Source organism: Oculina patagonica, chromosome 5, assembly GCF_052425735.1.
Source record: "Oculina patagonica isolate OP01 chromosome 5, crgOcupat, whole genome shotgun sequence".
NCBI classification, from domain to species: Eukaryota; Metazoa; Cnidaria; class Anthozoa; order Scleractinia; family Oculinidae; genus Oculina; species Oculina patagonica.
Window position 1 is genome coordinate 10134199 of NC_135762.1, and position 23557 is coordinate 10157755.

Here is a 23557-nt window from a genome sequence, read left to right on the forward strand (position 1 = left end):
ATGTACAGGTCAGTCAGATTATTGTTTAATCTGTTTCAATGATTTTCTGTAGTCGCGGGTGGATCGATAATGATCTTATCATTTAATATTTTACTCTTCCGTGTCAATATCGGTCGTGTGGCGTTGTGTAACCCTAAACGCATTCATTCCACAATTTGTCAGGTCCTTGAAACCACATTGAACATCACTGATCAGTTACAACGCTCAACAACAATCTTAAATGAAAGCTACATGTAAATGCAATGTATAGTGTTTAGATAGTGTGTAGTCAGTTTGTTGGTACGCTTTGCAATTAAGAGTTTGAAACAAACATCATAAATATTCCCAGACACCGTTTTGTAGATTACCGGTATAGCTTTCACTATGACAAAATTTTAAAGCCACGAGTTTTGTTTTGTTGTCAGAGTAGTTACATGATCTGAACGTGTACTAGGTGAAGACCTCCCTGATGCTACATAAGTCACACTATGACTGTCGTACAAATTCTCCCAAGTTAGAATAGATTCACTGAGCAGAATGAGAGGGTGGTCCATGAAGTTGCAAGCTGTGGCATGGACTTAGCTAGCTTAGCAGAAGGATGCAGGGAGATAAAATAATAATAAAGCCAGGATTGAGCCAGGATTCGTGCCAGGATCCAAGCTAGGATTCAAGCCTGGCTTGGATCCTGGCTTGAATCCTGGCTCAGATCCTGGCTTGAAGTTTAGGTATCCTGGGATGTAGCAGCACGTTCATTAACAAATTTTATTTGGAATCAAGCCCATCCTTAGCCTGGATAGCACGTACCTGTTTATGTAGTTTTGCATGTATATTTGTGCATATTTGGACAAGGCGAAAGCCGAGGGAGACAGCCATGTGCGGGAAAAATAAGAAGGAGCCTGCCTGGAAACCCACCAATTGAAAATGCATTTGCTGGAATGGCCATGAGGGATTAACCTGTAAATTTTGATTGGCTGTGGACGCCCTGAGGGATTTATCAGGTGCTTCTGCAAAAGAAATATGTCTGTCATCCAAAATTTGGGTGTTGTAGAAATTCTAACTGTCAGCTAGTCATTGTAAACATGCAGACGCGCAGGTCTGTAGAGCTTGTGGGAAGTTGTAACAAGGGCGATCATGTTGAAGGTGGAGGAATGGCATTTGTGTTTGCAGGCTCAGGATCCTGTCACCACAGCACTGTAAACAGAACATTAAACTGAAATTTCTTTTGCCAAGATTCGGTAAAAAAAAACTCCAGCTTGTTAGGGCTGGTAAACTTGAGACAGCTTTCATATTTGCTGACAGCTGTTTAATATGCATTCGCTTAAATTCTTTCGGTGACCTAACAAATTGAAATAAAATGGCTAATGCAAATCCAGCTTTCTTGCCACACCAACCATACATTATCATAATTTTTCCCCAAAAGTCGAGATGGTTTTGTAACTCTTTTCATTACGTTTTCTGCCAAAGTTTTTGCTGGTCCCAAAGACATTTCTTGATCAATCGCATTGCGGCCGGGAAATAATATTGTTGATTTCTTGCTGCAGGCGAGAATAAACAGTTTCAGATTTTGTACCTGCACTAATTTATTTTGACAGAACTTTGAAGTTGATTAAGTGCTGTGGCATAGTTTTAATTAATTAAAATTGTGGCAGCAAACCCATTTTGGTGGGTTTCTGTGGAGGCACCTCACTTTTCCCCCTAGCGTGGCCGTTTGCGCCTTTGGCATTTCCCAAACGTGCGCTCAAAAACTACACAGGCTAGTCCATCCTTATCAGAATCATCATGACATAATAAAAAAACACAAATTCGACCGAAAACTTGACTCGGCGCTTATAATATAAAGTAATAAAATTAAATTATTTTAAGCTATGATATTCTATGTAATTTTAATTACCTTATTTTATGAATTTTTCACTACACACTGTTAATTTTTATGTTGTTGCTCCTTTGATGAAGTCGTTTTATTTAATTAAAAGGCATGTTAAATAATATTGCCAAGGAAATGTAAAATTGTGTCTTACTTAAAAACGCGAAACTAGCTAGAGTGATTCAAAATGCAAAATAATTGCAAAAACGCGAAATTAACATATCGCGAAAATTTCATGTATTCTAATAAGGTATTAATTTTTTCCTTTCACCAGGCTTTTCCTTCATTCAGAATTCATTAAAGGTTGAGAATAAAATCATAGAGATCAATGGAACCACCAACATACTCTATCAGCTGTCGCACAACAGATCCAAATGCCATTACAACTTTGTTTCATAACATAAACAATCAACAAATACCTGTTGGGGGCAGAGTTACGCTTGACAAGCAAGTCTTTACCATTCACGGTATCTAGCTGACTGACCGTGGAATGTACATTAATTTTGTAAGGCGAGGAATAGTTTGGGCACTGTTATACAACGGTCTGCTGTTCTAATACCTGAAATTTTTTATGGTAAGTTTGACCCAGAGCACTTCTTTGGAATTATTTTGATTATGATATTTTTCCACATCCAAATTCACAATAATGGGTAATTACATGTAGAATGCGGGAGGCGCGGTGGCCTAATGGTTAGAGCGCCGGACTATGGATCGAGCGGTCCGGGCTCGAGCCCCGGCCGGGGTCACTTGTGTTGTGTTCTTGGGCAAGACACTACTCTCATAGTGCCTCTCTCCACCCAGGTGTATAAATGGGTACCGGCGACATAATGCTGGGGGGAACCCTGCAATGGACTAGCATCCCATTCAGGGGGGAGTAGAAATATTCCTAGCCGCTTAATGCTATGGAAACCGGGATAAGCTCCGGCAGTGTGGGCCGCCTGGCTCGTGGCTTCTCCTTTTACATGTAGAATGCAGGGCTCGAGACTAACTATATTTAGATCACTGGTTTATTGAATAGTGACATGTCAGATTTTACTAGCCATTTTTTTTTCGCTAGTCAGATATAATGACTTCTATCAAGAACTGTTGACTTTTTTGAGTTTTTCACTAGCCAAAGTACGTAGGAATGCCTAACCTGGTAGCCAAAACCTAAATTTTTGTAGTCTTTGGCTAGGCTATGGTCTGTTATATAGTCTCAAGGCCTAGTGCAGGGAATGGTTAAATCAGAGACTTAATATTAGCCTGTTCCAGGCGTTCGGTTAGTTGGGAAGCGGCGCGAGGAGCGGCCAGCGAAAAAATGGGGAGGGGACTAAGGCGAGGGGGGCGAGAGAACGCCTGTGAGCATTTTTAACAAAAGCTAGTTCCGGTATACCAGATTCTGGTATACCCTCTGATTGGTCAATTTTGACACCTTTTGTCAACAATCAAGCGTCCTTCATCTTGAAGTGAAATGAGATATGGCTGCGGCAAGTGACGGTCACGCAGAGTTCAACTCAGCAGTAAACAACGCACTGAAGGATTTTCTGGTTGAAAGTCTTCGCAAAGAACAGGAAGACTGTTTAATTTGGTCTATGAAGGAGTAGTTTTTCGGTATACTTCCAACCGGTTTTGGAAAGAGTCTGATATTTCAACTGTTTCCGCGTGTTATGTCGACGGTAAATCAAAATGACACAGTTTCAACGATAATTGCTTTTCAGTAAATACAATAACCTAAGCTTCGCTAAAATAAATATACATGCCATAAAGCACTTTCTAGTTTTAAAATAAATATTAAAACGACACGTTACAAGTGAAGTCGAATGCGGTCCGTCAAAAAGATAAATTTGTAAATGCTTGTATTATTGACAAATTGCTATTTATTCCTCGAAACTCTCAGCCAGGAATTCAAACAGGCTTCAGCCAGCAGACAATCAAAACAACATAAGCTAAAACATTCAGAAACTGAAAAACGTAAAACAGCAACGAGAAAATTCCGGGCAAATTCAAACGGCCTCGAAAATATTTGTAAACAGTAGCGGTAAAACTCATCTTGATAACAGTTTGTTCCACCTCAATATTCATTGCTGAATCAATCTGGTCCAAAATAGCTTTCACCCAGAGCCAAGCAGCGCCGCGATCTACTTTGTGTGGTTGATGGTACTTGTAGATTCATTTTCTGAAGTGTGTGAACGCTTCGCGGAGGGAGTTTCTCCCGCGCGTCGGCGATCTTGCATTCACTTGCCGCTTTTAAGACGTTTCTCTTTCGACAATCCCCGAGAATAATTTTTGAACGCTGGCATGAGTTCTTGCAAGTGTTCTTGCGCAGGTTAAACAGCAAATTTCAGGAAAACGTGGGTTGGGATTCAGTTCATGTCCAAAAGAACTTGCGAGGTCGGCCAACACCAGACTCTCGGCTCCAGAAAACCCAACTAAATCTTTGCTTGAAACCGAATTAAATAAAGAAACTCTCGGTACCTTGTTCCCCTGGCACTTAACATTTTTTGACAAAACCTGCAACACGTTGAAGGGCGGACTGACAATTCGGCGAATTCGCTTACAGAAGACTCCGAGTGCAGACATTTAAACGCAGACGATAAAATGCATTTCCCAACGTGGAAGAACTTGAGAAATAATATTTACCGGGAAATCTGTCAGAAATCTGATTGAAACTGACAACTGAAAACCACAAGCTTCAATGTCTGCGCTCATGTTACTCGGGCCCTGTCGGAGGTCTAGAAGTGGGCGGAAAGACCTTTTGTTATGAATGCTCACAGGCGTTCTCTCGCTCGCCCTCCTCCCCGCCCCCCTCCCCTTATTTTTTTCGCTCGCCGTTTTTCGCGCTTCCCAACTAACCGAACGCCTGGAACAGGCTAACTTAATATAAAAATTGATTTCAATTGACAAAAATGATCCTTACAGTATCTGAGGAAAATGGGTTTGACAATTTTATTCTGCATCTCTCTGTTATTTCATAATGAACATTATCATCTCTGCTTTTGTCTTTAGAGGTAATACCGTGCTGTCCAGAAGTGACTCCTAAAAAGAAAGTCGTGGTGGCTGGGACAAGTATCAATTTCACTTGTGTAGTTGACATTAAGCATAGTTTTGCAAAGTACCTGTCGTTCAAGTGGTTCAAGGAAGAGGGGGACACTTATGTGGAAATTCCTGTCGACCAAACATATAGAGAGACTGACAGTTCTTCAGTGTTGATGATTAAAAACGCAAAAACCACACCACTAGGTGGCACTTCATGCAAATGTCAGATGTCTTACAGGGGAAACACATGTATCCAGTTATCATCCACGTTTGGTAGTCATGAGTGGTGAGCTTTATTAATACTAGCTGGTCAGATGTGGCTAAGTGTAATTTAGGCAAAGTTTTAATCTTAAGGCCTGGCCAGTTACATGCCTCTGGGCAGCCCCAGAACTCTATCAAGCTAGGGGCTTACACACTCGCCAATCACAGCCCACTAGCATGACCTTCTGAACATGTGGGCTCATTTGCATGAAACCTACACCGGTAGGCATTGGTTTTGATTGGCTCTTTCAAACAGCAGAAGGAAAGATGATGTCGAAAGATGATGTTGAAAAACGATGTTGAAAGATGGATGTAGAAAGATAGCTATACACGTAACTGGCACTGAAAGCGTGTGTAATATAATGGTAGATTAGATATAGTAAAATGTAATTTGTTCTCCCTCTGCATGTTTGGCTTAAACCATTTTAACAGTTAATTTGGTTCCCTTTTCCCTCTATAGGTCTCAGTGCACCGACAATCACACTTTTAAATCCATCTATTACTGTCAATGAGCCAAATAAGATGAAGGAGAGATGTGAGGCCAGTGGCTTCCCTGTGGCTAAAATTACATGGTTACAAAATGGCAAACAGATGTCGCCATGTTTAAAAAATGCCAGTAATAGCTGTGTTGGACAAAATTATCAAGTTATAGAAGGAAACAATGAGGATATTGCTTTGTCAAAGAGCCGCCTTATTATAGTGAGCACAATGTTCCCAAGAGACAATGGAAACTACACATGCGTGGCAACAAACAGTGAAGGTAGAGACCAAAAGACCATCGAAGTCTCTATTTACAGTAAGTACAAAATTATGCATATTTCACTGGGTATGGTATTAATTGTGTATACTGGTACCGTCAATAACTGTCATTTGTGTTGGAGATATGATGTGTGATGAAAATTAGAGGATAATGCCAGAGGCTGAAAGGTTGTCCGAAAAATGAACAGTTGACCAAATTTTGAGGACAGTCTGTCTGGCAAAAGCAATATCCTCCAATTTGAAGTTTGGGCAATTGCATTTTTTAACCTGTTTTTTTTCTTTCATCAGTAAGCTATAGTTCACATAAATTATATATGTCTTTCATATATTCACTATGTCATCTACACCACATGCGGGACATTAGAACCTCCAATGGCCCTGCCCCCAACACATCAAGGCTTGACATAGCTCAGTTGGTAGAGCAGTGCACCGGTATTGTGAAGGTCATGGGCTCAAATCCTGTTGTTATAAGCCTTGATTTTTTAGGCCAAAAAAATGCAATTGCTTAAATTGCTTACACACTTTGAGGATCATTAATCTGCAGTTCACATATGCATGTCTTTCATATATCTATTCACTATAACATTTTGTCACTGTACAGTATAATAATTGATATTTTATTTTATAATAATTATATGGATGCCAGCTTGCTCATTGTACACTGTAAGTGATATTTAATTCACCTTCCAATGCAAATTTATGTACAAGTACATTGTAATTATTCAGTGTTATTGACTTTCTATTTTCAAACAGCTTTGCCTAAATTTGACAAGACAAAATCTTTTTGGATAACAAACCAAATATATTGCCAAGTGAGTGAGACCAACCCATTACCAAAAATTACGTGGCAACATCAGACAGGCCTGTGTTTAAATATCAACCCAGAATGTAAGCCAGACGACAACAGATGGCGCGACATTACAAAGAGTGCAAACTTTGTAATCTCCCCTGGTGTTGATGTGGCCACTGCCAAGAGCACTCTTACCATGCCAAAAGATGCACCATCAGCATTTTTCAGATGTTTAGCAAGGAACGCGAGAGGGTCTAGTGTTAATTCTGCCATGAGTTTCTTTGCAAGTGGTAAATTATGTGTAAGCCTGTTGTCGCTGTTTAGTTTTAATGTCGATGGAGGTGTGGCACCCTAATAGGTGTGTGCATTAGGAAAAGAATTGAAAAATCTCGGTTCAGGATCACTGTGCTGTGATCTTGGGCAGGGCTAGCCTGTTCGATGCAAGCATATTTTAGCGAGCAAGTACATTTTGTTCCTGAAAGAGACTGCCATCTTGAATTCACACTCAGGAAAGGTTTAGTGAAATAGGGAAAAACTGTTCTAGGGATGTAGGAGTGAGGCTGAATGAAGAAACTGCCCCTGCTCCTGCTCCTGCTCCTGCTCCAACAGTTGCAACTCCAAGGCCAAATAGGTTACATGTAAGTCTCTACATGAGCCTAGTGGCCTATTAGGCCAGTGCTTATCCCAGTTTCAGTGGCACAAAGCAACTAGGAATATTCTGCTCCCCCATGGATGGGATGCTAGTCCATTGCAAGGTTCCCCTCCCCCCCACCTGCATTACAATTTGCCTGTACCCATTAATACACCTGGGTATGGTAGTGAAGAGGGGCACTAGGAGTCATTGAGAATGCTCAAGAAAATGCAGTGCCTTGGCCAGGGCTTGCACCCAGAAATCTAGTGCACTAACCATTATGCCACCACGCCCCCAAAATGCAAGAGCACAATTTGGCTACATGTTCTGGTTACTCTTGATCAAATATCATGCCTGGTAAATATCAGGGTATTACTAAGTAAATTTATGCAGGTTGAATAATTTATGGAGTTATCAAGTTCAACATGGTAATATTAATTACTAGACTATTATACTGCTCTACATGTACTATGCATAATTATAAATGATGTGAAATAACATGTACCTTATTGTTACTTATTTTTGCGGGGCTTAATTTTTGCGATTTTCGCGATTTTCAGAAAACCGTGAAATTAAAGACCCGCGAAAAAAAGGTTCTCGCGAAAAATAACGACGCGAACTTTAATACCCTTCTATATAATTCGTTATGATTAATCAACGTTACCGTCAGTTTACTACATAATTAAAAGGTCAGGTAAAGTCTGTGTCCGAGCCATGAGGCTCATACAGCCGGAGCTTATCCCGGTTTCCGTAGCATTAAGCGACTAGAAGTATTGCTACTCCCCCCTGGATGGGATGCTAGTCCATCGCAGGGTTACCCCCCAGCAGTAAATTCGCCGGTACCCATTTATACACCTGGGTAGAGAGAGGCACTGTGAGAGTAAAGTGTCTTGCCCAAGAACACAACGCAGCGCCCCGGCCAGGCCTCGAACCCGGGCCGTTCGACTCGGAGTCGAGCGCGCTAACCATTAGGCCACCGCGCCTCTCACTTACTACATAATTAACAAACTTTAAATGCAGGGCTGATCAAACAGCTAGGGACTGATGTTATAAATTTATTTTGGCCCAATATTTCGGTTGAACAAAACCAATTAAGTTGGTACAGTCGTCAAACTAGCTCTACTTTGTTACAAAGGAACATACCAAACTGTTATAAGCCGGTTATGTCTCATTATATGGTTTTGCTCAGTGTCATTGGAAACTATTGCTGTGGAAAATTATGATCAGTTGTGCCAATTTTGAGACAAACTGTTTGTTAATGCAGACCAGTATTTTGACAATTTTCGCAAAATTTAGTTTCTTTAAATGTATTTTTTTGGCCAAATCAAGAAATTTAAGTCCCGCAAAATATGCCTGTTCCATTTTCGCGAAATTAAGTTCCCGCGAAAATAAGTAACAATAAGGTAGTTACTGAAAACTAATTTAAAATTATTTGTTTCTTTTGAATTACTTTTAGGAATGGACAGATTAAAAATAACAACTTCTCAAGAGGAATACAATGAAGATCAGACCTTGAAAGTCAGATGTGTTGCGGTGTGCAAAGGCACTATGATTGGTTGGTACAAAGACGGTCGACAGTTGTCGTCTGCTGCTGACCCAAGAGTGAATATAACATGGGCAGCTGAGAATGACAGGACATGGACAAATTTAGTGGTGGAAAGACTTGCAGTGAATGATTCTGGACCTATACGTGTAGAGCACGAGATTGCATTTCTAACCAACCAATGAATGACTCAAAACATATTACAGTCAAGAGTAAGTTTTTTTTATTATTTGCTAACTCTGCAAACAGCCCAGATAAACAAAATCCTGCCTTGATTGGCTACCAAGGGCTTACAAAGGTAAAAGAATAAACTTGACCATCATAAAGAACCCCCTGAGTTGCTTATTGCCTTTGTTTCACAGTCAAAACTGGCCAAGCATTCCTTCCAATAACAAAGTAATGAATTCAGTAACTCAGTAATTCATTCCCAAAAAGATAGTCAGATTGGACATTATTTAAAACTTGAATGTGAGTATGATTAATATCAGGATCATGTGACAGGCATGTGAGAAGTATACCCAATTTGGTAAAATGAATGCCGGGTCAAAATTATGTTTTTTTTCTTCTAATTCTTTGATGGTCTAGATTTATTCCCTTTTATTTTTCTCTTTTCAGAGGTTTTCCCGCCAAGCATACTCGCCTTTCTCAACCAGACTGTTTACCATAAAACAGTTGCAAATTTGCACTGTGAGATTTCAGCTAATCCTGTTCCATCTGTACAATGGTATAAAGACAATCATTCTCTTGAAGTTGAAATTGGAGAGCTGCATAGGTTAGTGTCCTGTGACAGCCTGGTGCAGGGTTTCTATCGTGTTAAAAGTGAAGTTGGAAGATTGGTCATTTGTAAGCCTAAGAATGGTCTTCATCCCGGGGGGGGGGGGGGAGGCGGGGGACTCTGATATGAAACTGACGGGGATGCTCGTCAGAAATTTTAAAAAGAACCCCTAAAAGAGACCATTCTGGGTGTGGCTCAAGCTTTTCTTGACCTCTTGAAGATACCAAAAAACTAAGAATAGAATTTATATTTGTATATTTCTTCGTGTGTAACCCTAAACGAGACCATTTTGGCTTAAAATATTGGCGTTTTGCCCGTAACACCCTAAGCGAGACCAAAAATCCGAAATTTACACCCCTAAGCGAGACGACGAGCATCCCCGTCACTTTCATATGCGAGTCCCCCCCCCCCCCCCCCCCCCCCGGGGGTCTTCATACAGGATTTTACACATGTATTGCTGTGAACAGAAGAGGAAAAACTAATGCCACCGCTTTTCTGGATGTTTTGGGTAAGAATTTTTTTAAAAGTCAGTCAGTCAGTCAGTAAGTCCGGTCTGCCCATCTGCCCGTCCATCCGTCAGTCAGTCAGTCAGTCAGTTGCTATAACACCTTTATTGTAACTAGACCAATACCTCCCTTTGGAGTGTAAGGCACAATAAAGATTTACTGTTAGTCAGTCAGTCAGTCAGTCAGTCAGTCAGTCAGTCAGTCAAGAAGTCAGTCAAGAAGTCAGTCAAGAAGTCAGTCAGTCAGTCAGTCAGTCAGTCAGTCAGTCAGTCAAGAAGTCAGTCAGTCAGTCAGTCAAGAAGTCAGTCAGTCAGTCAGTCAGTCAGTCAGTCAAGAAGTCAGTCAGTCAGTCAGTCAGTCAGTCAGTCAGTCAGTCAGTCAGTCAGTCAGTCAGTCAGTCAAGAATTTGTTGTGGATATACATATTTCATGACTTTATTCACGAGTGTGATTAACTTAGTGTACTGCATTGTTTCTTCACAGTGGTGGAATTGATTATTTAATTCCATGATCCCCCAATATCCCTGCTTAATTTTAACGGAAAATATTTTTAAAATTCAGAAATTTAAAGCTCTTGAAGGGAATGTCCCTCTCAGAAATTAAGGCAAATTATTTTTGCTTTCATTGTTTTTCAGAGGATCCTGTGATTGTTAACCCGAACAAGGAATCCCAAACTCTGTCTGTAAAGCTGGGAAAGCCGTGGAACATTACATGTCAGGCCACAGGAAACCCAGTGCCAACAGTGGAATGGAAGAGAGAGAATGGGAACAAGTCAATGACTCCCAAAGAGCACAGTAGCAAAGGCGCTGTCTTATCCATTGATTCTGTCAGTGAAGACGACTTGGGAATCTATTTTTGTGTGGCAGTCAATTCAAAGAACGTGGCATATGCATACGTAAAATTAGGTAAGATTATTACCGGTAGTTGTAGCTCACGTTTGCTTGATTAAAGCGTTCTCGTCCCCAAAGCCCTTTTCGTTTCTCTTAGCCGGCGAGGCCTTGGCACGAGAAACGAAGGGCTCTGGGGACACAGGATTTCCAGTCCTAGATTCTAGGACTTCCGGTCTTCATGTGTGCAATCATGATGTTTTAAAAGAATGCACGAGAGAGTCATTGCGTTTTTGACTGCCGTTCAAGAAGTCTTTGTTTCAAACAGCCAATCAAAAAAATTCGAATTAATTCAAAAATCCTGTGTCCCTCACAGAGCCCTTTATTTCTCGTGCCAAGGCTTCGCCGGCTAAGAAAAGCAATAAGGGCTATGGGGACGAGAATGTGATCAAAGTTCATGGTCTTTTAGGGCGAAGGACGGAAGAAAATGCGTTCGCGGTAAAACACCGTGAATCGGTAAACTGCCATTCCTATAATATCGTTCGTCACAGTCGCCTACGCTTCTACGCATCTGTAGGAAAACTTTTCTCGAAACGGCTATAAACTAATTAAATATATGTGAGAGCAGCCATAAATGAACTTTTGTACGTAATACGAGTTTTTCTTCTTAGGTTGTTGACGAACCCATTTGCAAAATTGTCCACAGTGTAATTTCTCATTCTTTAAACTGAAGAAGAAAAGTATTTTTCCCTTTTATTTTCAGTGTCAGCCGATCCTCCACCATCTGAGCAACCTCCACAAGGACTAAAACAAGAGATTATTATTGCTCTGAGTGTAGTCGGAGGCCTCCTGTTTCTCTTTGTTATTCTGGCGATCGTCTGTTGCGCTTTCTTTCATCACCAGCGACAGCAAATTAAAGAGTACCGCAGTCAGTTTTTCCCGTACATTGATGGGCACCATGAGGTAATGTGATTTTGCATTCTCAACGGAATTGCAAAAAACCAAATGTGTCTTCTTGTGTTGTTTGTTTGTTTTATTATTATTTTTTTATAGTTTGGTTCGAAACTGTTTTTCGCTTCCAGGCCTGGCGTTGTGTTTTTATCTAACAATAAGACTTGCGCAAAGTTCAGCGAAAAAGTCTAATTGTTTTAGCATAATTAGGTGGTAGAAATTAAACATAGAGTAACATTGAAACTGATTTATTGTCGGTTTTGGTTATCATTTCTCGGCCGTAGTGCACGGAAAACCGCGCACGGCCGTCACGCGCTCTAAGGCCTTCTATCGGTCATTGCAGTTCACCAACTAAATTTTCTCAGTTCTGATTCACTTGACGCGATAGTGTTCGTCTGCGGAGGGCACTAGTTAGTCTCTGGTTTAATCTACTAATGAAATCTCAGGGTGTTCCCGAACGCAACACTTATTTATTCTAATTGATTAAAGATATTTTGCATGAAGTTCTGACCAGAAAAGGCAAACTCAAAACTAGACTAATTAAAAAAAACTAATTAAAACCACTTTACAAAGACATGTTGTCCTTGTTTAGAATAGATTGATCTTTTGATTGACCGGCAAGCCTAATTTTTTTCAGGCGCTCTTTTCGCAACTGCGTAAGTTGCGTTAATAACTGCGATGATCTTCTTTACTATTTCTCCATCCTGCAGTTCAAATATATGAATTTCATATATTCATTATTTCAGATTGATCTTAATCGCACACTCCATGAGCAGTGCGATAATCTAGCGTACGACCCAGTCTGGGAGTTTCCAGAGGAAAGGCTCGTTCTTGGGGAAGTGCTGGGATCAGGGGCGTTCGGACAGGTCATCAAAGCGGAGGCCATAGGAATATCGGACTTCAATCCTCGTGACAAAAGCGCCGAGAATGCTCGGCGACGCTCCAAAAGGCTTCGTCGATCCAGTAGCAGCAAAATGTACCAGGATTCTAAAGGAGTACCTTATGTCAAGACCACTGTAGCTGTAAAGACACTCAAAGGTAGCTTAAGTCTTATATTACCCCTCCCCTCCCCCCCCCCCATCCCTCCAATTTTTATTGGCGGTGTACCGGGAAGGCAGGAGGGTTGTACGAATATATCTAATCTACACGTATAGTATGATTGTACTCCTCTCTAGTATCAATTTCTGGTTCTGTTCCCCATTTTCTCATTTACGTACGTATGATTTGAAACCCAGGATTTAAGTCCAGCGCCCTCACCACTTGGCCACGGTCGCTTCTTTACTTGTGCACTTTAACAACCAAATCAACTGAAAATACAATGCAAAAGTTCGCTTTTTACAGCAGCAATTGGATAATTTCAACAGTCAACAGATCCCGGCTTGTCTGGTATACCAGCAATGTGAGGATACCGCCGATGCCAACGTCGTTGCCAGGGTTTCTCTCCCCCTCCCCCCCCCCACCCCACCCCCCAGAGAGGAGAGAGATCCTGGGTACGAGGTTGCGCCGATACCACCAATAACGTTCTCTGAATGCCTCAACCATTCAATTCCCTGCATTTGTTAATTTTCACTTCTCTTTATTCATAGACTTAAAAGTATGCCCAACGTTTGATTAAGAGATTAAAAACATTAACGCCAAATTTCTCCTTACGAGCGCTTACGAGAATTGTACAGAACACATAAAATCCAGTTAAAAAATTAGGATCTTTACATTTCAGTGGGAGCCACGGCAACAGAGTTCAAAGACCTTGCTTCGGAGTTGAAGATTCTCATTCACGTTGGAGAGCACAAGAACATTGTTAACCTCTTGGGAGCTTGTACAAAAGGTGATCGCCTGCTTATTATCATGGAATATGCTCCTTATGGAAACCTGTTAAAGTTCTTGCGAGGAAAGCGAGAAATTTACGAGCCGACCTGGGTCACAACGACGAACAACCCCGAGGTTGAACTTACGATCACAAATTTGGTGGTTTTCGCCTATCAAGTTTCTCGTGGAATGGAGTTTTTGGCGTCTAGAAAGGTATGATTCAGCAATTTATTACGATTACCCTGTAGCAATATGTAGTTTTGGAAAGGAAGCAATTCACAAAATAAACGTACACCCCGTTCCCCAGTTTAGGTTTAAGCAAAGGAAAAATATTGAAAGAAACATGGAAGCGTTCATTATCCAGTTAAAGTAAGTTCCCATCAGCTCAGCTAAAAAAAAAGTTCACATCAGTTTCTTGCAACTATTACGTCGTGTATGTTCCATTAAATGGCCCCTTTAGTATTTCCATTTCTTTTTGGATGGGATACTAGTCGATTGCCGGTACCCATTCATACACCTGGGTGGAGAGAGGTACTGTGAGAGTAAAGTGTCTTGCCCAAGAACACAACGCAGTGCCCCGGACAGGGCTCGAACCCGGACCGCTCGATCCGGAGTCCAGCGTACTAACTATTAGGCCACCGCGCCTCCAACTTTGATAGAGTAAAGAAGGGCACCAATAATACAACACAGAGACTTCGAACTCGGATCATTCAATCCAAAATCCAACGCGCTATATTAAATCACTGGGCCGGTGCTCCTTTCCACTATTCAGCCTGATTCTCATATGAGGTTAAGATATTTCGGAACGTTTTAGAATCAGGTTACCCATTTGTCAGTTGGTAAAAACAAGGGAAATTCGGGGATGCTTTTCTCTATTAAATGGGGACGTTAAATTACGTATTGATCTCTCTGTGTTTTCTTTGTGTCTCTGTGAACAGTGTATCCACAGAGACCTGGCAACCAGGAACGTTCTTGTCGGAGAGGATTATGTCATAAAGGTTGCCGACTTTGGTCTCGCTAGAGATGTATACAAAAGCGATATGTACGTAAAGGCAACAAGTGCTGGTGTGCTGCCTGTCAAGTGGATGGCGCTAGAATCTTTGTTCGACAGACTGTACACGGAAAAGAGTGATGTGTAAGTACGGCGATGTCATTTGTTTTACTGTGGGAATCCGAAAGGCGTGCACAACTGATTTCACTTTAACATGTTAATTGTGCTGCTAACAATCAGATGGTCGGTCAAACAGATTTGCATTTTCTTCATTTTACATCTGATTGGTTTCGTTTTATACCCCGGTGACGCAATACCATGGCACAAATAATTCTAGTGTTCACGCTTTTAATTTCTGATCGTCATTGTGAGCGTTATTTTGAAAGTTCTTAGCAAAAATCAAAGGAAACGGGAACGTTTTAGTGAAAGGCAACTTAACCCTAAATAAACATTATCTTTGAACATCTAAAGGAGTATATAACCTAAATTTGCGGATAGAAATAAAGTTACGGCTATAAATATCGATATTTCGAAGACGCGCGGAAACAACTTGAAAACGTTTGCCTAACTTTTTCAAATTGCAATCCGTTTTCATCCGAGTCATCCGCAGTCAAAGATGATCGTTAACAGTTTCAGTGCTCTAATATAGCAATTTTTAGTTCAACAACCGCGAAATGTAACACTGTTAGTGCGTGCTTTAGAAGTTGGTAGGGTCCACTTGAAAAAATATAGGACTCCCAGTTCAACAAAAAGTCCATCTGACCTTTTTGTGTTTGCCTCTTAGTTGGTCATTTGGTATTTGCTTGTGGGAGATCTTCACACTTGGCGGCACGCCGTACCCTGGGATCCCTACAGAACAGTTGCTGGACTTCCTAAGTGACGGCCATCGTATGGAACAGCCTCATAACTGCCCACTGGACATGTACACTATCATGAGGGACTGCTGGGAACAGAACGCGGAGCGACGACCGACGTTTTTGCAGCTTAGTGAAAGAATTGGGAGGATACTAGAATTACACGCATCTAAGGTAACATTTGGCCCATTTACAAAACCCTTAATGTATACTCGCTTTTCGGCGGCATTTCAAACTCGTCAAATGCAATTAAAATGGAAGAAAACTAGCTGAAGTCATTCTTAATCAACGCAACGTTCCCACAAACGGCAAAGTAGAACACATTGCTTCCCTGGCGCAGTTGAAGAGACGCGTAATTTTTTTCGCTTCAAACTCGACGGACTCTTCGAAAAAAAAAAAAAATTCGCTTCAAGCTCGACGGACTCTGCGAAAAAAAAGGGACTGCTCGTAGTCTACGTTTTACGCTTTAGACTAAATTCGAGTCAAAAATTGGGCCTAATCGTGATAACTGAAAACAATTTACATCTTTTACAATCTGTTTCCAGTCTATCATTCTGTGTTTTGACCAATTTCGGCTTATCCCTGAACGGTTTTGTGGTATTTATTGTGTTTTACTGCCTTTACAACTTTTTACTTACTGTGAATGATTCATTCGATATTTTAATAGACCAGTTTCAGTGTTTTCACAGAGCCGGTTTCTAATGACGTTCGTAAAACCAAACCCAAAGTAACTAAACTCAAAGAAATCTCAACTGGTCAATCAATCACAATGAACCAATCAAGCCTAAAAGTAAAACCATGAAGCCCGCGCCAAAAAGTGCGGGAAAACGAGCGCAAGCCAAGTCACGATTGGTTTTGTATCTGCCTTTGATTGGTAGTAAAACAGGATGAAAGCTCTGATTGGTTATATTGGTTAGAGCAGGTGAACGAAACACCAAGCAAACACATTCATTGTGCCTGGGTCAATCGAAAAACGCTTAAAACAAAAAAGAAAAAAATGATCGGTCTCATACACATGAGGTCTTCTTTTTCTCCACAGCAAACGTCATCAGCTTACATCAGCTTATCAGAAGAAAACAGACCAACCAGACCTAGACACGACTACTACATGGACCCAGTTGATTCAGGATTCACACTGACACATTCAGGCTATGCTGGTTTAAACAGGTTAGCTTTTAAGACTTATTAGAACCTGATTTCTCCTGACAAGCTTTGTAAACACATTGTCAGACACTTAACGAGAATAAAGACAATGATCAGCTAGATTAGATGACATTGTTTTGTTGTACCACCAAAGTCTTAGAACTACCTTCATCCTTTACCAAGATACGAAGTTCCTCGTCTTCAGAAGAGTTGCTGTAGTTTAAACGCGATACTTTCTGTTTTAAAAAAACTCTGCAAACTTGTTTATTTAACTGCGAAGTTTTTCGGAAACGCACATGTGCTAAATTGAAATTCAATTCCGATGGTTTCTGAAAGAGGGGGTGGTCAGGGGTAACCTTGTCCCTTCTTGTTTAAAATACCCACCACTTACCGTCCACTGTGTGTGCTCCTTAAAGAACAAAGTAGAATCTTTCTTTCTTCGACAAATTCAAATGTTAATGAAATACAATAAATTTAAAGCCATGTATTGCAACAGAAAAGGCACAATGGCATTTCAGAAAATCTTAAAATAGTCCTTTGTGTGTTTTCAAGTAACCTGTGTTTTTATCAGTACCGTTTTATCAGGTTTAAAACAAAAAGCGAATCTGAATAAAACACCTTGTTTGAGCAGTGCTTAAAACACAAACATTTATTGCTTTCTTTCTGTAAGTGAGTTTTTTAAAGGCAGTACAATACATAGCTTTGGCTTCCTTATCCCTAATGACATAACACACTCGTGAAACAACAGGACTGTAGTATGAAATGTGTTTTTAGCCAGTCATAGCTGACGCAGTATCCAATCTTTATTGTAAAACACGACGTTTTATTTCAGGCAATCGAGTGAGGATATAGCGAACAGTCCCCTCCCTGCATTACCACGTGACGCAGAAGCCGAGCAGGAACTGGAACCAGACGAGCGCCAAAGAATGCTGGAGCCAGCAGCCAATGGGAGCTTGTCTGGGAACGAGAGTGGAATAGGATTGGATGAGGCTGCTGACGAGATGCCTGCAGTAGCGGAGCTTAGGCCACTTCGGGACCCCCTCGAGATTCGCGCCAAACTTTACAGGGAAAGGAAAGAAAATAACTAAATCGAAAGAGTCTGTTGTATAAGATAAAACGCGGTTAGGTTTTTTAAAAGCCCCGGCCAAACGGTACGCAAGTAGTTGCAAGTCGTACTTGCGCAGTGCTCGAAATTAGAAAAAAATCCAGGTTGTCCTTATGGCAAATGCCGGACAACCTAACCACTGAGTTTGGTTGCCCTGCTGAGGTCTTGGTTGTCCGTATTGTTGTATGTTTTTTGGTTAAAATTTTTTGTTCTCAGGCTGTGAGACGATAAGATTTATTTTACATTCACAGCGGTGTAAAAACAGCTCATCCTAAACAAAACAACGACACTTAAACTTACTTTTAACGTTAATGAAAATACTCCTTTGTGCTTTGAGAAGCGGTGTAGTAATTTTATCAATCCCTACACCAGCAAAAACACATTAAACTCAAACAGCTAACTGAAATATAAATTATTCTCAGACAAGATGCGTCTCGGATTACACGTGGATGCCAAATCTGTTCGCTTAAAAAAGCCAAAAATTCCGAACTAAAGACTGACATATGAAAGAAGCTTGAATTAAACTTTGTTCAGAATTGACTTTCATTCAAGATGAAGGCAAGAAATACATTCAAAAGCGACAAGATATTGTGAATTTTGAAGTCATGTAAAACTGCATGCGTAATTATTAGACACTTTCAACACGCGTGCACCAAAATATTTCGACGAGGTCTGTACATATGTTTCAATTAAAACAACTCGGCAAGCTTATCCTGCTGGCTAATTGAACTCTACAAACTAGAGAACCTTCGATTTCCTTTTTCTAAGAATAGGCCATTTCCGAGTTATCCTTTGCCTCTGTTTTAAAACGAGTCTACGTGCGAAACCATTCATATGAAAATAAGTTTCACCTGCAGGTCCATTTTCATACAAAACAAACTCATTTTCATTTGAATGGTTTCGCACGTAGACTCGTTTTGAAACAGAGGCAAAGGGTAACTCGGAAATGGCCTATGGTGGTTGATTCCATCGATTAGAAGAGAAGTATTTAAAGCTATTTTCATGTTTTAAATTTATAACTTCTTTTGTTTATTCTGTTGCGTGTTCATGGTCGTGTAAGCTCTCTGGTTGTCCGGCGGTTTTTTCTCGGGCAACCAGGCCTATAATTTTCTAAAAAACTGGTTGCCCGAACGCACTTTTAGTCGTCTCGGACGACCGGACAACCGCCAATTTCGAGCACTGATTACTTGCGTACAGACTTGGGTTAGGTGGCCAAACGACTCCAACCTTACTCACAAGTTCACGTAAGTTGTCAATAAGCCATTTAAATGCTACTGCAATTCAGGACGTGAATTAAACAGCGAGACTTGCGTTGACTTGCGTGCAAATTTGATCTCGACCAAAGTGAACGCAAGTCATCGCTCGTCAACGCAAGAGCACGCAATTCCTGGCCAAATGGTGACGCAAGTTTTCAACTTGCGCCTACTTGCGTCTCCGTTTGGCCTGGCCTTAACAGAGTAAACTTTAGTTAAATTGATACTACATGTACATAACACTTAAGGACAGACTGTTGTCGATGTTCCTGACTTATAGTTTTAAGTCACTGAAGTTCGTTTAGGTGGCGTGACAAGGGTATTTGATTTTTAGAAAGTAACATGTTATAAGCCTTATCATTGATTAATGGTATAAACCATAACTCTGGTAGCTCTTAAACTTGGCAAAAGACCATGTGCGCACTTCTATGGGTTTTCCAAGCAAAACATTAAGGATATTGAAAGGACATTCCCCAAAAAATAATGCACTCTTCCCTTTTAAACTTCCTGCATTTTTAACGCCGAGTAGTCGTAAATACCTGGCCCACTGGATAAAAGAAAGTTCAGTGTAAAATTATAAAAAAAAAAAAAATAGCTTGTAATATATCTAACGTGAGAGAGATTATTTGAGCTCGATATGGGACACCGAGTATAGTGAAAAAAGAAAACTATGTAAAAATAAAACGACCGATTGGAAATCGCCGAAATCTATGCAAGTAAAGGCCTGTTATCCATGCCAACTTCAAAACTATTGTTATTTGATAAAATATCAACGAGTTTGAAAACTAATATTGATAACTGGCAAGATAGAAGTTAAAAAAATAATAATAAGAAATTAAAATAAACAACTTTATGATCGTTCAGGATGTGTATGGCTTTACATAGTATACAACGCACTCTAACGAATAGAGCGGCATTTGTCACACTTGACGCCATTATTGGGATAACGATAAAATTATGGACAATAAAAGAGTTATATAAGCAACAAATCTAGAATCAGATTAACCCTGTTGTATCAAGCTTAGACACGATCCACGGGTTAAAAGACCAGTTACGAAGGACTCAAATCCTGTAGTATAGCTCATCAAATAACTGCAACCCAAACCAAAAGTAGTTAGGAAGACAGTACACTTATTCCCGATTACAGTAATTATAGTACATTTAACTAATACAGTGCCCCTGGACAAACCGTGTTGCCGACGTGGGGTCGAGGCGGGGAAGGGGCGGGACGGGAAAGGGGTTGGGGGGGGGGGGGGGCTGGTAGGTGTGGGACACGCAGACTTACTTTCCTTCTGAAATACTTTTGTTGAGGATTGTATATGTAAGAGTAATAGTTTTGTTATTATTATTATTTTAGATATTTAGGAGATACGATCGTCTTGGTCCTATTTCGATTAAAGAGGCGATGTAAAATTATGTAAATAGAGACAAAGTTGTCTTTCATTAAATGTTTATTTCCTTTGATTCTTGCTTGACCTTATTTAACCGTTTTTTTTAAGTTTCTCTGAGTGGGAGTGTTTCATCAGAGGTTCCAAACCAAAGAAGGCAATTTTCCAGTTTGGAATACCCGGATGGAACTGGCCTGTTACAGGCGTCTGATCCTCAACCTCGTTCCCAGGGCTTTTCCCTGGGAACGAGGTTGTCCGGCTTACGGGTGGGGGGAAGCAGCGCGAAAACGGGATTAGCGCAAACGACGGAGAGTGGAAGAAATGGCGACGGGTTTGCTGCTTATTTTCTACTTGCCCATCTTCGCGCTGCTCTCTAACTAAGGCCCGGGCCAAACGTCGAACTTCACGCGAGTCGAACCTTATGCAAATGTATGAAACCTATTGTTTTTGGTCATTTGCATAAGGTTTGACTCATGTGAAGTTCGACATTTGGACCGGGCCTAACCGAGCGTCTGGAACAGGATAGGACGAAACACATAGCGCAAGTTGATATTAGCGGTGTACTTATTGCTGGTCCTTTCACAACTGGTAATGTGCTATTTCATAATAATAATAATAATAATAATAATAATAATAATAATAATAATAATAATAATAATAATAATAATAATAATAAGACACTATTTAACGAGGGTGACATAGTTTACTGGTGGCCCAGTAGTTTACAATATGGCCCTCCCTAATTAATTAGGGATAGAATCGTCCTAAACAACCGTAGATTAAACCCGTGTTTTTTGGATTTTTTTTTAACACAGACTAGAATATGGACTGCTCTACACGAATAACTAATGACAATGACCATAGGTCAGTTGTACAGGGGTGGATAACGCTACCCGCTGAATAAATCGCTATCCCGTGGATAAGTGTTGACAAAACATATTACGCTATCCACCGGATAGTGATTAAGGACAGCGTTATCCATCTTTTGAACACCCGGGACCCGAAACACGCTCAAGCAAATAAACATTTCGAGTTAGTAAAATGATTCTTTATTCATAGCCCTATTAACTTAGTTTAACTAAATTACAATAATGATAATGATCAAAAACGAGTAACACTAACACAAAAATATGCCTCTCATGCCATTTAAATTATTTTAAAATACTAACTATATGAAGTTTGCGCGTTCGCGATGCGACCGATACAGATTTTAATATAAACTTACGTTCATCGTTCAAACAAGGGATGCCTATTGCATAGGTAGAAAGTTTTTAAGGAAATATAGTGCATATTATTTCCATAGCTTTTGGCTCAAATTTCATGTAGCTTATCAGCCTTATGCATGCTCAAAGAACCTAAAGAGAGATTGAAAATAACGAGCCGAGATTAGTCAAGTGTTGTTCCATGACTCTGAGTTATTTAGTAAGCTGATAACCTCTTTTGCGTTTATATGAAATGCTTGAAATGTACATAAGCTTTATCCGCACAGTAGCGGATAGCTTGTAACCAATCAGCTTGCGCGCTGCATTGTATAAATGAAATATAATATTATTATATCCCTTATACACTAAACTTAAGAACATCCTTCCACTTGAATGCAGATTTACTTGCACGCAATTAAATTTATTTTACATTATTAGATTTCTTTTACAGGATTTTGAAATGTAAATAGCTTTATCAAAACTGCCTAAGTGTTGGATGTTGGGTTAAATAACTATATACAGTCCTCTCGTACGTTCCTTAGAGTACGACCACACGATACGAGAAAATTATACATGTTGATGTACTTTGTAGCGTGTCTGCAGACGTTTTTATGTGGCCCTGAGAGGGCCCTGATTGGATTGAAGGATTACTAGAGCCTCTCAAATTTTGTCCCTGCGTCAGTGAAGAAAACATGCGCTAATCGCTTCCTTTTCCGTCGCAGATGTGTACGTCTGCACGCACGCCCATAACAGGTGCAAAGAATTGCGTTACACCTATAAATGGTAACCAGCATGTGGATGATATCTGTAGGTGTTGCGTGACGCAAATGCCTACTTGTTATGACACTGCATGACATCATTCTTTCTTTACAATTTAATGAAGTAGAGTTTAAAAAAATAATGCACTATTTATACCTTGGAGATTTGTACTGTGTTGCGTGACGCAAATGCCTACTGGTTTACGACACTGCGTGACATCATTCGTTCTTTACAGTTTTATGAAGTAGAGTTTAAAAAAAGCAGCGTGCCGTTTTTACCTTGGATGATTTGCTATACCGTTATTGTGGGGAATGCCTTCTTTTTATTTTCAAACCGAATGGAAATTGCAGTGCTGCCAATTCCCTGCAAAACACCTTAGCTGTTACATTTCAGCAGCTTCCCCAGTCGAATCTCAGCGGCTAACAAAACCTCAAAGCTGTGTTTCGATCTTTCGCCTTTTTCCCTTGTTCAACACCTCTGCTTTGGGTACCTTTGCAGGGCCTTCCATCTCTATGGCAACCATTTTATTCCCTTCAGGGGGAAGGAACGGGGAATCGACTCGTGCGTCGTCGATGTAATCACCTCCGTCATCCATGCCGTCCACATCAATCCCACTCTCCCCTGCGGCACTGTTGGTGCTTGCAGAAATCCTTGGTTTGGCTGCCTCGTCTTCGTCACTCATGGCGTCCTCATAAGAAGGAGGGATGGGAGGGAGGGGTGCGTTTTGAATGTCCTCGTCGCTGATGATGTCTTGACCTGGTGGCAGAGTTGGCAATGGGGAATCGTACCTGGGAGATGTACACAAAGAATTAATCATCAAGACGGGCGCTGTAAACGTTAAAATTATCTTGAGGGTAACTAAAAATAAATCTGAAAAAAGTACTCAAGGGGTATTTTACTCAGCAATTAAGCTTTTTTCCGAGCTCTTATTTCCTTTTTGTCTTTACATGATCGCTGTATCGCGCGACCCTCGTAAAGAGAATTCAAGGAGACGGAAAATTCGCCTGATCGTGGGATTTGAAGGGTTAATAAAACCATTCACGACTGAAGATCCTGAAGCACAAGGCGGAAACCAACCAATCTTCGTCAGTTAAGGCGTCTTTTCCTTTCCTTGCTTGTCTGTCTATCAACTTTTTTGGTCTCAAAATTTACAATA

General features: G+C 40.6%; 2 protein-coding genes and 1 pseudogene across 5 annotated transcripts in view; 2 read left to right on the plus strand and 1 right to left on the minus strand.

Moving 5' to 3' along the window:
• Positions 1-19909, plus strand: part of LOC144655377 (fibroblast growth factor receptor 4-like) — a 92256-nt gene extending 72347 nt beyond the window's left edge. Inside the window, exon 14 of the transcript XR_013571080.1 lies at positions 19333-19909. The gene's annotated coding sequence lies outside the window, so the exon portion shown is untranslated. The remainder of the gene's footprint in view (positions 1-19332) is intronic.
• LOC144655370 (fibroblast growth factor receptor 4-like) overlaps positions 1-23557 on the minus strand; it is a 92538-nt gene that overhangs the window by 51127 nt on the left and 17854 nt on the right. Inside the window, exons 15-16 of one of the 3 annotated variants that reach the window (XM_078515614.1) lie at positions 22594-23189; positions 22156-22473 (exon numbers count right to left, since the gene is read on the minus strand). In XM_078515614.1, coding sequence (XP_078371740.1) covers positions 22832-23189 — 358 coding nt within the window. In that variant the 3' untranslated portion in view covers positions 22156-22473; positions 22594-22831. Of the gene's footprint in view, positions 1-21466; positions 22474-22593; positions 23190-23557 lie in introns of those variants that run through there. The other 2 variants (XM_078515612.1, XM_078515613.1) reach the window with 2 other exon arrangements.
• On the plus strand, positions 2338-17819 carry LOC144655378 (fibroblast growth factor receptor 4-like; annotated as a pseudogene). Its single transcript, XR_013571081.1, has 15 exons — positions 2338-2417; positions 4829-5144; positions 5580-5915; positions 6632-6958; positions 8756-9054; positions 9458-9699; positions 10044-10125; positions 10758-11027; positions 11713-11912; positions 12647-12938; positions 13618-13919; positions 14645-14841; positions 15482-15725; positions 16591-16718; positions 17527-17819. The product of XR_013571081.1 is annotated as a fibroblast growth factor receptor 4-like (transcript).